Source organism: Streptopelia decaocto (assembly GCF_964273445.1).
Source record: "Streptopelia decaocto genome assembly, chromosome: 15".
NCBI lineage: Eukaryota > Metazoa > Chordata > Aves > Columbiformes > Columbidae > Streptopelia > Streptopelia decaocto.
This window is the reverse complement of record NC_138670.1, coordinates 11,008,857-11,021,958: the sequence shown is the minus strand read 5'-3', so window position 1 is coordinate 11,021,958 and position 13,102 is coordinate 11,008,857. Positions and strand designations below refer to the sequence as shown.

The 13,102-nt window shown below is 53.8% G+C and overlaps 1 protein-coding gene across 1 annotated transcript in view; it reads left to right on the top strand.

Moving 5' to 3' along the window:
- RBM19 (RNA binding motif protein 19) overlaps positions 1-10,517 on the top strand; it is a 63,397-nt gene extending 52,880 nt beyond the window's left edge. The window contains exons 24-25 of the mRNA XM_082066244.1: positions 1,331-1,443; positions 10,114-10,517. Of these exons, the coding sequence (XP_081922370.1) occupies positions 1,331-1,422 (92 nt within the window). The 3' untranslated portion in view covers positions 1,423-1,443; positions 10,114-10,517. The remainder of the gene's footprint in view (positions 1-1,330; positions 1,444-10,113) is intronic.
- Positions 10,518-13,102: the final 2,585 nt, after the last annotated feature.

Sequence of the window (13,102 nt, the reverse complement as noted above, 5' to 3'; positions counted from 1 at the left end):
CCACAGCCCCCAGAGGGGAGGGAGGTGAGTTCTGGCGCTCTGTCAAGGAATTAATTGAAAAATAAAATCATTAGATGGGAACTCCAGAAATGCAAAATTGTTGGGAGTTGCGGGGGAGGCGGAGCGGGGGGGTTGAGCTTTTGTCAGGTTAATTTCTCCTGTATTGATGTTTTGTGACATTTACTTGTTGTTTATCTCCCGCAGCAGCTGTAATACTAAAAGAAAATGCACAGCTTGTTCCATTTATTTATTTTACACCTTTTCTTTAGTCCTATGGTATGTTTGTTTGTTTGAGAAACCCAGCGAGGCTTTTGATGTCTGAAAGCAGGATTTAAACAGCTGTTCTCCATGTGCTGCTCGCAAGCGAGAGCCGCTGGCTGGGGAGCGAACGGGGGGAGCGGGGGCTGCGCCGCGGCTCCTGCCGAGAGGCCACGTCGTGCCTGGCGGAGAGGAGACGATGCTGACATCGGGCTCAGCACAGGGACCAAATGGCTTTGTGACAAAGCCCCAGCACCAGTCGGGATGCTCGCTGGGGTGCTGGGAGCCCCCGGGGCGTTTCTCGCCCCGCTATGGGCTGTAGCATCTGTGGGGAGGGATGTGCGCTGGGGGCTGTGCCCCGTGGTGGTTTGGGGAGCGTGGCGATGCTGGGGTGTCACAGGATGGTGCTGTTGGTGCGGGACAAGAGTGACACAGGGACATCCCTGCCCCGCTGTCCTCGTGCCCTCAGCCATTGCCACCCAAGGGGAGAGATGCCCTGTTGTGATAGGACAAGGGGTGATGGTTTTAAACTAAAGGAGGGGAGATTCAGGCCGGACATGAGGAAGAAATTGTTGCCCCTGAGGGTGGTGAGAGCCTGGCCCAGGTTGGCCAGAGAGGTGGTGGATGAACCATCCCTGGAGACATCCCAGGCCAGGCTGGACGGGGCTCTGAGCAACCTGAGCTGGTGCAGATGTCCCTGCCCATGGCAGGGGGGGCACTGGGGGAGCCGGGAAGGGCCCTTTAACCCAAACTGTTCTGTGATTCTAGGGGTGAATTGGGGTCAGTGGGAAGGGTCAGTGTCACCAAGGAGCCCATGTGGACTCTGGGACCGTTTGCTTGCAGCAAAGCCTCTGAACCAATACAGGGGTGGTGGATATGGGGTGACACCTCCAGCCAGGGTGTCCTGCCAGTGGGGAGACCTAAAAGATACCTGGGGGGGCTTTACCTAGGAAGGGGGTAAGGGGTCTGGAGGCAGTAGGAGATGAGCTGGAGGCAGTTGTGCATGGGCCTGGCTTGTAATCTTTGCTTTTCTTCTTCTGCATGCCCTTCGCTACCACCCGGGCCGGGTCAGACTCCCCAAAGAAGAGAAAACGCTCGGAGGTTTTGAATGAAATCCTGGAGCATCTGGAAGAGGAGGAGAACAACAAAGACGAGGCCATTTAGCAGCCGCCTGGCATTGGCGAGGTGGGTATCGGCGCCATGGGGCTGCGGTCAAAATGCCTTGGGCTGCCGCGGGGTCGGCAGAGCAGAAGGAGACGGTGGATTTGCAAAGGCTCTGCAGATATAAGCCGGGGTCCCACCTGCTGTCTGTCCTCCCTGTCATCCGCAGGCTCGTAGCCCAGGTCTCAGGGGGTATAGCTCAGATTTGGGCTCGGTTTAGGCTCTGTGTAGAACCACGAGCTCGCACTGCTTGCGTTTCTGTCCGCTCCCCAGTGTGTTTGCTTTCCTGCAAGGGATGCCAGCAGAATTGCTGTTGCAGCAGAAATCGCTGCCGAGTCGTGAATTGGCCCTTGCTGTGGTTGGAGGAGAACAGATGGGCTGCCAAAAAAAAGGGAAAAAAAAGCGCCTGTTTGGAGACCAACCTGCAGCTGCCACCACAAAACAGATAGTTTGGCAAAGGCTTTTTCCCGGTACCACCCACGGTCTCCGCGGTGTCGCTCCCTCCATGGGCACCCCAAGGTCTATTTTATGTCGTCTTGAGTCCTCGTGCACTTCTTGCAGCAGCATCTTGAGGGATGGCAGGAGGGAGCCAGGATTAAATAACTCCCTGTGGTCGAACACCGTGTGTGTCAGCCAGGCCCTCACCTGCTTTTGAGACCCCTGTAGCAAACCCTGCGTGGGTTCAAGGTCTCCTTTGTGTGTGTGTTTGTGGCCACGGTGGCAACCCTGGATTGCTGGTAGGAAACCTGTTCACCAGCCACAGCATCCGGAGAAGGGCAGTAAAAGCACTGGGGAGACTCCAAGGTCCCTTTGAACTGCATTCTGCCCCCATTTTCCATCCACAAAGGGACTTGGCACCCACCTCCATGGTGACAAAACCCTGTCCTGTGCTGGGAAAATCACGCAGGGCCAAGAGGGACAAGTGCATTACGCCAGCACAAGGTGACTTGGCAGCTGGGCTGACAAATCCGTCTTGCTGGGGAGAAAGTGCCTGCAGTGTTTTCTCCAGCAAGGCTGGATTTGCTTGACACCACTGAGGGAATGATTCTGACACCTTCCAACTCCCATTTTTACAGCTGCAGAAATGACACTTGGTCCTAAATCTCATCCTAGGGGCCCCCTGTCTTTTGGGGTGCTACCAGTGCTGTTCTCAGCCCTGGGAAGCCACCCCGTGCCCGCTGGACAGTGTTTGTGTGCATGATGAATGTTGCGGCCGCAGAGGCTGTTTCCTCTCGGCAATTCCTGCCCGTCGCTACCCAATCCAGTGAGCCGCGGGATACTCATCACCTTGCTTATTACCCGACTTCTGTTCGACCCTCAACACCGCTGGCTGCCTGAATAGTGAACATGTCCAGGTCTAGATCTGACCAATAACCCCGCTAATAAATCCACCTTCCCGGGGCCCTGCAGATGGAAGGGAAGGTGCTGCTGTGCCCGCAGGAATAATCTGAGTTGGGTTAAGTAACTGCCTGCTCCTGCCTGCAGTGGGCAGGGTTTGTGCTCCGTATACAGGTGGGTAAACTGAGGCACGGCTGTCAGAGCTGTCACAGGGGTGTCAGTGTGTCAGCCAAAATGGCTGGGGCGTTGATGAGTGATGTTCTCATTCCCATCCCTGCTCCGTCTGCAGCTCCTCGTCTGCACTGGCACGAGGGATGGGACCTGTGGGGACACGAGGCTTTAGGCTGGGTACTTAGAGTGGATCTTGGGAACAATTTCTTCCCCAAAGGGCTGTGGGGCATTGGAACAGGCTGCCCAGGGCAGTGCTGGAGTCACCATCCCTGGAGGGTTGAACAGACAGAGACGTTCTCAGGGACATGGGGCAGTGCCAGGGTTGGGTTATGGTTGGACTCCATGATCCTGAGGGGCTTTTCCAACCCAAACAATGCAGTGATTCTATCATTTCACCGTGGCCCGCATCGAGGCCGGAGGAGCTGGCAGGTCCTTTCCAGGCACATGTGTCACCCAGCACACAATTTAAGCGAAGCTTTGCAGCATTGCAGGTTGGAGTTGGACTTTCCTGGAGGGTTTTTTTTCCTGTTTTTTTTCTTTTCTTGGTGGTTTTTTCTTTCCCCCCCCTCTCCCTTCATTGTCTTTTGTGGCGGGGCAGGTTTCTTGCTGAGCGTCTCTGAGGTCTGCAGCGGCGACGAAAAGGATTAGCACAAGCAGAGCATGTAGGCTTTAGAGAACAGAGCAGAGTTTGGTTTCAACATCTAATTCAATTTGTTCTGCCGAGATTGAAATATGAAATGGTTGCCAGTCAAACGTTCAAAGGGGGGAGGAGGGAGGGAAGAAGAGAGGGAGCCTTCTCAAATTTAAATTTTAATGAAAATTAATTTAACCCTTTGATATGTTTTAAAACATGTTATTTCCCGGGTTGGAAACAGGCTGGAAAACATTCATGAGGGTGGGTTTCTTTTTTCCCCCTGCACCTTCAAACATAATGAAGATTTTCTTTTTCCCTTAATGATACTTATCTTGTTGAGCAGTTTGACATTGGTTAATTTTTCAGGCAATTTGGTATCAAGGAAATCTGTTTGATGTGTGCGGGGGGGGCTGTGTATGTGTATACAGATATGTATATATGCCCGTACATTAATTATGAAAGTGCTGATCGCAGCTCTGGAGAACAGTTTGAGTTAATTCCTCCTCCTCAAGCAAATCCTTGACTTCTTTGTTACGTATTGAGAATCCCACATATTGTACCCCTAAAATTATAGCAGGTTTAAGGTGAATTTTCTGAAAACGAGCATATACCTGCTAATTACCCTGAGTTAAAATGAATGCCTAAGTAGATCTGCAGGAGATTCATCACTCCCCACTGCCCTATTTTTTTTTCCCCAATCCGAAACAATTCCGAAACAATCCTAATGATAAAATAATGCAAACTCTTCACTGTCCATATTGTTAAACCTGGGAAATCATCTCCCACCGGCCTTTCTCATGGTGCTTCCCCAGCTGAACAACATCGCAATGCACTTATTTTGTTTGGGGGAGACAATAGTTTCTTTTAGCGGTAACTGTTATCCAGAAAGGCTGTATCTATAACCAAGGATGGCGCATTAATTGCGGTAATTGGGCCGTGATGAGCTGTAGCCCCAGTCCTGTTGCTTTGCTGGCCCTTGACACCACAGGGCTGGTGTCACCGTGGGTTGGTGTCACCGTGGGTTGGTGTCACCGTGGGTTGGTGTCACGGCGGGTTGGTGTCACGGCGGGTTGGTGTCACGGTGGGTCGGTGTCACGGTGGGTTGGTGTCACGGCAGGTTGGTGTCACCGTGGGTTGTTGTCACCACAGGTCAGTCCCCTGGGCTGCCCTGTGCAGATCTGGGTGCTTTTGAGCCCCCCTGCTCGGGGTGCCGTTCTTGGGATAGGTGCTTGTGCCCAGGCTGGGCTGGTGGCAGCGGGGACGAGCAGCTGCCACCGCCCATCGCTCTGCAGCGGGAGCTGGAGATACCAACCGTCCTACATTTACAGTCATACAGGAGCAAAACCGATTCAAATTATTCAATTATGTCAAAATTCAGGAACCGAGAACACCACGGGGGGCTGCCTGGGTTATTTCGGGCTCCAGCAGATGAGCCCTGGGGCTTGTGCCAGGCGTGTTCGCACCATCAGAGACCTGAAACTGGAGTTTTTTGCCCTGTCCTGTCCCTGCAAACCCTGGGGTACGGTGCAGGGTCCCTGGGGGGGGCTGCAGACCCCCAGTTGAAGCCCCACACCTCTTTTGCCATGGTTTGATGGCTTTGTCCAGGGCGAGACCCCGGCGAGCGGGAGCAGTGATGGCTGCAGCTGTCCCCAGGCACCCTCCGTGTCCCCTCCCTGGGGCCGGCTCTGGAATTGGATTAGGATATTATTCAAATGCAGCTTTTTTACCGAATTAGAGGGTTAACGGGTTTTAATGTAAAACTAGCTCGACTTTGTTGCTGCCTGTTGCCAGAGGCCTGTGGGGGCTGTTATCTGTTTAAAGAGAGCACGTCCAGCCAGCCACGGGTTTGCTGCGAGTCCCTCTGCTCCCAGGGCTCCATGTCTCGCTGAGCGATGCTCCCGCTGCTCCCGCAGCCCGGCCGTGCTCCCGTGCCCTCTGCCTTCGCTCACATGGAAAACTCTTCACCACAATCTGCGGGGTTTTTCTCGCAGGGACTCGGCACAGGCACAGACGGGCACGTCACGTTCTGCTCCGACGGCTGTTTTTTCACCCCAGCTGCTGGCTTGAATTTTAAACTAAAGGAGGGAAATTGAGGCTGGACATGAGGAAGAAACTGTTGTCCCTGAGGGTGGTGAGAGCCTGGCCCAGGTTGGGCAGAGAGGTGCTGGATGAACCATCCCTGGAGACATCCCAGGCCAGGCTGGACGGGGCTCTGAGCAACCTGAGCTGGTGCAGATGTCCCTGTCATGGCAGGGGGGGCACTGGGGGAGCTGAGAAGGTGTTTTCCAACCCAAACTGCTCTACAATTCTATGAATTGCCGCTGCTTTATGTGTCCCCATCCCTCTGCCCAGCCACGGGTGGTTTCTTTTAATCACCGTTGTGCTAGTCCTACCTTAGATCACAAATTCCAGCTCTTCTTGTCCCTTTAGCCCCATCCTGCTGTTGCAGTCTTCCTGGCTGGTGTGCCCCAGAGGGACATGCTTCCCCAGAATGGTAAGCGCCGAAGGGCCCAGCAATCCCGTCTCTTGGCAGCAAGCACCGTGGATGCCGTTTCCAAGCCCTTTGGCAGGGCTGTGGGAAGAGCTCACATCCCCCTGCACCATTCCTGCCACTGCCCACTCCCGGCGCTGCTCTGGGGTCTCAGACCTCTTCTGCTGCCTGTTTCTGCTGGTGCCGTCCCCTTGGTCTCTTCTCCCAAGTAGCAAGTGATAGGACAAGAGGAAACGGCCTCAAGTTGCACCAGGGGAGGTTTAGATTGGATAGTGGGAAAAAATTCTCCATGGAAAGGGTTGTCAGGCATTGGAACAGGCTGCCTAGGGCAGCCCTGGAGGGGTTTAAAAGGCATTTAGACGAGGTTCTTAGGGACATGGTTTAGGGCTAGTGTCTCAGGTTATGGTTGGACTCAATGATCCTGAGTGTCTCTTCCAAGCCAAATGATTCTATTCTATGATTCTCCCCGGCAGCTCTGCCAGCGTTGCTGCTCTGCCCACGGAGGCAAGAAGTGCATTGTCTGTGTGTGCTTCAAGTTGTGTTCCTGCACAAGATGTGGCAGGGAACATGCATGAAGGGTTAGGGCTTGAAATAAAAACCCTCAGTGCTGCAGTTTCTGCTCCTTTGAGACGGAAGGAGCAGCACGGGGGTGGCCGTGCTGCTGGCGGAGCGATGCTCTCCCACACAGACCTTCCCTCGCTGCCTCAGTTTCCCCGTGTGCAGCTCTGCAGGTGGAAGCAGCTGTGTGCCGTGCCCATTCCCGCATCCCTGCCAGCCATGCAGGTGTGTTGCCAGCTCCTCTTCTACCCAGCACCAGGGCTTTTCTGCAGCTCCTCATTGTCTCCTTTCCTTCCTCCGCCAGCCCTTTGCAATTGCAAACCCCGTTTGCTTGTTCCCGGCCAGAGGATTAGCGAAGAGGTGCCGCTGCTGCTGCCCCACCGTTTCCCCGGCTCGCGCAGAAACCTCCTTTCCCATCCCTGCAGCCAGCATTAAAATATTCCAGCGGTGTCTAAGGGATCAGACGAGTTGCCGCTGGGTAACCGATTGCCACGGATCAGCCGGGCTCAGCCCCAGCCGAGGTGACTCCCTGCTGGTCCCTGTCATGGAAGGGGACAGCAGCAAAGTGGCATCGCCCTGTGGGGACGGTTTGGGGATGTGGCTGGAGATTTGCCTGGGATTTGGGGAGCATGAGCTTCTCCTTCATATTACAGTGTGTCTGGACCTTACCCCGGGTCCCACTATGACCAGTTTTTGTCACCACCAATATCCAGCTCCCACCACCACCTTCCTCGCTGGGAAATCAAACTGGAGAGCAAGGAGGCGACATGCAGCTTTCCTTTCCCCGCAGCGCGGCTGCGTGTGACCGAGACACGCTGTCTCCTTTTTTCCCTAAATATATGCATTGGAGAGGGAGAGAAATCGCAGGGCTTGAGATTTCAGACATAGCTGTTCATGAATAATAATCAGGCTCAGTAATTCGCAGTAAATAGGTATCCAAATTGGCTAATAAGGGAGGCTTTCACCCCAAACTGGAGCTGAGAGGAGAGGCAGAACATTGACGGAGGTTGGCTGCAGTGGGTGTGTGCACGGTGGGACCTGGGTTGGTGACACTGGGAAGCGATGCCAGCGGGGAGAAGTGATGGGGAGGACACCAGAGAAGGGACAGTGTCCCCTCCCCTGGCTCAGACCTGCAGAGCGGGTGTCACCATGTCCCCACACGTGACGTCCCTGGCAAAGCTGCCAGGACAGCAACTGCACGTGGTGCTGCCTGTCACAGGGAACAGGGACGCAAGAGTGCTGTCAGGAGAGGTGATGTGAGGGAAAAAGACATATTTTTCTTCATTTTCACTCAACTGAAAAGCAGATTTTGCTTTGTCTGCTGCTTAATTTTCTCTTACGTGAGCCCCAGCCCCCCCGCACCCGAGTCCTCCCCCCCACGGATCACCTGCTGCTTCCCCACAAGTTCCTCTAGCAGCATCTCCATGTGATGTTAGATAAAGTTAAGATAACTGGGTCTGTGATTTGAGCTGTTTACATACACAGATAGAAGCTCTGAAGAACGCTTCTCCGGGTGCCAAGAGGGGCTTTGCGGCTGTTAAAAGACTTTTTAAATTGAGGAGAAACCTACGGCCGCTTTTACAGTCCCCTCAGCTCCCGTATATAGGGCAGTGCGGTGGCTGGAGAGCAGCCCGAAGTTCCAGCCCCGCTGTCCTGCAGCGAGGAACCGTGATGGATTCAAAATAAACCATAAAGGCGATTTTCCTCATGCCGTCCCAGGCCCACCTCTCCTCCCTGGGCCACCGGACTGAGGACACTGGCAAAATGTAGCACGCTGGATGGCATGGAGCAAACAAACCTTTTTGTTTGTTTGTGTTTTCCTGCGACCTGGCTTGTTTAAACATGTTGGGAAGTGGTTTTGGGGTGTGCAGGGTCATTCCCTGGGGTGTGACGGGTGCTCGCGATGCCCCAGCAGCTGCAGCACCGCAGAGCTTGTGTCCCTGCATCCCTTCCCTACAGCTTAAACCAGCCCTAAACCAGAGGTGGGGTTTAGCAGGTGGAATGAGGACGGCTTTATCAGCCACGAGAGATGGAGAGAAAATCACGCTCCTGCCTCTCCTGTGTTTGCTGACCTGAAATCTTTTCTGAGTTGAAGTGCAGTTGGTGTCGGCAGCGGGTGCCGTCGGGGCTGGAGAAGCGCTTGGGTGCTGCCCTCTGCCCAGCCTGGAGGTTTTCTACTCCATCGGCTTATCAATCAAACCCCAAAATGCAAAATAAAGCTTCACCCAAAGCACCACAAGGGATTTCTGTCCCAGCCATACACCAAGTGTCCCATCAGCCTTTGTGGGGTCACTCCTGCCCTGATAAACCCAGCAGCAAAGCCCAGGCTTAACCTCAGCCTCATTCCTCCTGCTGAGCCACAGCAAAGCTGAGCCTTGCTGAGCCCCACGCTGGAGACTTAGTGTAAGGCCGGGGCCGAGATCTCTAGTGGCGCTTTTGGATTTTGCATTTTGTGCTCCGATTTCTAAGCCGGTGAAGTAGAAAATCTTGGAATTTCTTTTCTCCCTGAGGCTCGTGATGCTGGTGGCTCCAAAGGCTCCAGAACACCCGGCGGGGAGGCAGGGACAGGCAGGAGCTGGTTTAATTTCATTCTCAGCCAAACCCAGCCCGGTGTGTCAGCCTGGGCTAAAAACATCCCGGGAAATGGGAGGATGGGGTGTTCCAGGCGTGGTTTGAAGCCGTGTCAGAAGTGATGCTGGGCTGCTCCAGGATCAACAGGACGGGCTCATCCCCCTCTGGGCAGCTGCAAACCAGAGCAGGGGCTTTGCCCACCAGAAGTTTGGGCTGAAAAATGAAAACTGGGAAGTTGTTGTTGTTGGTTTAATTATCAAAAAACCAAACAGCCCTGCTCTGTGTTTCAGCTGCTGTGCCTGGAGCCCCAGGTGCCCGGCAGCAAGTGCGGCTGTGGGAGGCGAGAGGGGGTGACAGCAGGCAGGGGGACAGGCAGGGGGACAGGCAGGGGGACAGCAGGCAGGAGCCTCAGACTTCGTTAGGATTCAACCGCAAGATCTCTCCCTTCTCTCTGATGGCTGAGTGTGATTGACACTTACAAATTACCCAGCCAAAAGTGTCGAGTCTTTGACCCCTGAGTAACATCTTTGGCAAGCCTGAGATTTGCCAGCATTTTGTCATCTAATTACTACAAATCCCTTGAAAATTCACTGGCTGGTGAATTTTTAATGCGGGACAATTTCAATGTGATGCATCGCCCAGCTGGGCACACGCGCGTGCTCCGTCCCGCTTCCCCCGCCGCCTCTTCTCCTTCCCTTTCTTCTCCTCTTTCTCTCCTTTTTTTGCTCCGGTTCCTCCCCCCATCCCATTTCTTACCTCCCTCCTGTCTGTGTGTGTCCATATTCATGGGACACATCCCAATATCATCCCCGGGATGGAGCTGGGCACGTCGTGTCCCACCCAGCCCTGTGCTTGAGCCCCCTCGTTGTCTCACAGTGGTGACAGGGAGCAGCTACGTGGCATTAATGTATTTGTTTTTCCATCTTCTCAGGTCTCTCAGTGATGGATGGAAAAGGAGGAGAAGCCTCTGCTGGGGACTCGGCAGCCAGCACACTTGTTGCCAGTGAAGTCCACTCATCCTGGGAACCCAAGGGGTGATTTATTCCACGTGTCCGGGTCTCGGTTATTCCCGGCTTTTTAAATAGACCTTGAATTCGGAGCAGGACGAAGAGCTCCTGTCCGCCCACAGCTCCTACCAGAGGATCTTCAATTCGGGCAGGAACGCAAGTCCCCTCAGCTCAGAAACCACCCAGCCCTGTGGCGCAGAAACTTGGGGAGATGGACACTTCCCTGCTGGCCCCGGGGACTCTGGCAAAATACTCTTGATATCTGAATTAAATCATAATTACTGTACATTAAAAACCACAGGTATATTTTACGAGTTTTCCAAACTGAGTCACATCTCAGGTTTCTTTGCATTTGTTTGTTTAACACATATTTGCCGCAGCGAGGTAGGTTTTTTGGTCCGATAGGGAGATAAGCGTATTTTAGAAGGGAAGCCTGGGGTTTGCTGCGTTCGGCTTTGTGCCTGTGTCATTTCTGTCCCCGCTCTCAGGCAATCGCCTCCCGTCTCTCCCTTCCCGGCTTTCAAAGGAAAAGAGGCTTTGCTTTTCAACCAGGGTACCGCTTTACATATGTACGCAGCTGATAAAGTATTTTCACTTCGCCCCTTTCCCCTCTGGGAATCGCTGTCTTACGGCAAAACTGTTTTGTCTGACAAGGGCTGCAACAGATTACACGTGTTGGCTGCAAACACAGGGCCTTTTTTTTTTCTTTTTGTCTTTTTTTTTTGCTTTTTGAGAGCCGCATACCTTTAAAAATATAAAATCTCTATCTCTGCACGGCCGTGGCGAGTTCTGCCTTTGGCCTCGTGTTCCCAGGAGCAGCCCCGTGCTTGTGGCATCAGCCCTCCTGGGGTGACGCGTCTCTCTTGGTTGTGTCTCCAGGTTGTTTTTCCTCCCGTGAGCTTAATTTGAGCCTGAATCCACAGAAATGCAGGGCTGAGCACTTTGGTTGGTCTGGCCCGGGGCTTTGGCTGTGGTTTGGGGTGGGTTTTTTTGGGATCCCTTGGCATCAGCATCCGTGAAGATTGGTGGGATGTGAATGAGCGATGCGCTCGTGCTGCTGAGGACCAAGCGCTGAGTTTCACCGTGGCAGCTGCAATAGGGACCACGTGTGATGGACTCAGTGGCTTGGGGACATGCAGGATACCCCTTTCTGACCCAGATGTGAGCCATAGATTTCTCTCATCTCCCCCACCTGGGAGCCAGCTGGGAAGGGTGTGGGCTCTGCTTTTCAAGCTGGTTGTTCAGGCGTTAAAAGGAAAGCCCGGAAATCCTCGGTGGCTCTAGGAGAGGGGCAGAACCAGGAAAGCCCTGGCCAGGAAAGGGATCTGTCCCCTGGCTCCATCTCCCAGGCTGCCCCTTCCAGAAATGTCCCTTATCCACCCAGCAGGACACGAACACTGGGGGGGAATGGCTTGGAGAAGGTGATTTTAGGCACCGAGGATCAATGGAACACCAGGATTCACTCACGTTTCACTGTTCAAAAGCTGTGCAGCATGTGCAGGTTTCGGAGGAGAAAAACGAGGACTCTGAGCAGTGTTTTAGAGAGGACACCCAACGCTGGAGGGGCCTGAGGGTGCTTTAGAGGAGAGGAGCTGCTGGTGCTGCTGGGGGCTGCAGCCTGTGCCCATCGCTCACTCATCCAGGCAGCACCTCACACGCTTTAAAGGGAAAATACAAGACATTTAGTGACGTGTGTGAAGAATTCAGGTACGTCACTGTAGGAAGGCAGCTCAGGAGAAAGCTGTCCTCCAGGAGGGACATCGGCTGGGAGGTGACATCTGAGATGGGGAACCCAGGCCGGATCACAGTATCACACAGTATCACAGTATGTTTGGGATTGGAAGGGACCTCAGAAGATCATCCAGTCCAATCCCCCTGCTGGAGCAGGAACGCCTGGGTGAGGTCGCACAGGAACATGTCCAGGTGGGTTTTGAATGTCTCCAGAGAAGGAGACTCCACAACCTCCCTGGGCAGCCTGGGCCAGTGTCTGTCACCCTTACTGAGAAGAAATTTTTTCTCAAATTTAGGTGGAACCTCTTGTGTTCCAGCTTGATCCCATTACCCCTTGTCCTATCATTGTTTGCCTGAAGAGCCTGGCTCCATCCTCATGGCACTCACCTTTTATATATTTATAAACATTAATAAGGTCACCCCTCAGTCTCCTCTTCTCCAAACTAAAGAGACCCAGCTCCCTCAGCCTTTCTTCATGGGGAAGCCATTTATCTCCAAGCAAACTGAACCCAGAAGCTCATCCTTTTGCGCTGGGTGTCGTGTGTCGCATGGGGCCCAGAGTCGCACCAGGGTAACTGGAGGGGATGCGCGGCTCTCCCAGTGCCACCACCGATGGACACCGGTCCTGGCTGGTCCCACAGACCTCTGGTGTCCCCAGCACTAGGCAGACGTCAGACCTGGCCACCATCTGTGAGTTGTGTCACCGCCGGGGATGCCTCAGGTGTTGGTGAACTCAGGGTGGTTTCTGGGGGAGCAGGTCCCACCAGCAGCACCGTGTGACTCCAGGCCAAGGTCACTGTCCCTCTGGGTACCCCTGGATCCACATTTTCCTGCCAGGGGGTGCCCAGAAGGGATGTGAAGCCTGACCTGCTATTTTCCAAGTTAGTGCGCTCTTTTATTTCCCCCCATTTCCACGTCTTCACTCATGAAATCCCATTGCAGCAACAGGTCCAGGGAATACTTTGCTTCTCTTGGTTGTTTGTAGAGATAATTAATTAACTCTGTGTTCTCTCAGCCAAAACCTGACAAGGCTGCACCGAGCAAAGGGGCCCACGGCATCGACAGGGGATGGATGGAGGGAGCGACAGGTGGAAAATACGCAGAGCAAACCATACAGGAGTCTAATCATCCCTCACCTTTCAGGTTTGGGGATGTCCTTTTGGTGCCTTTTGGTACCTTTTC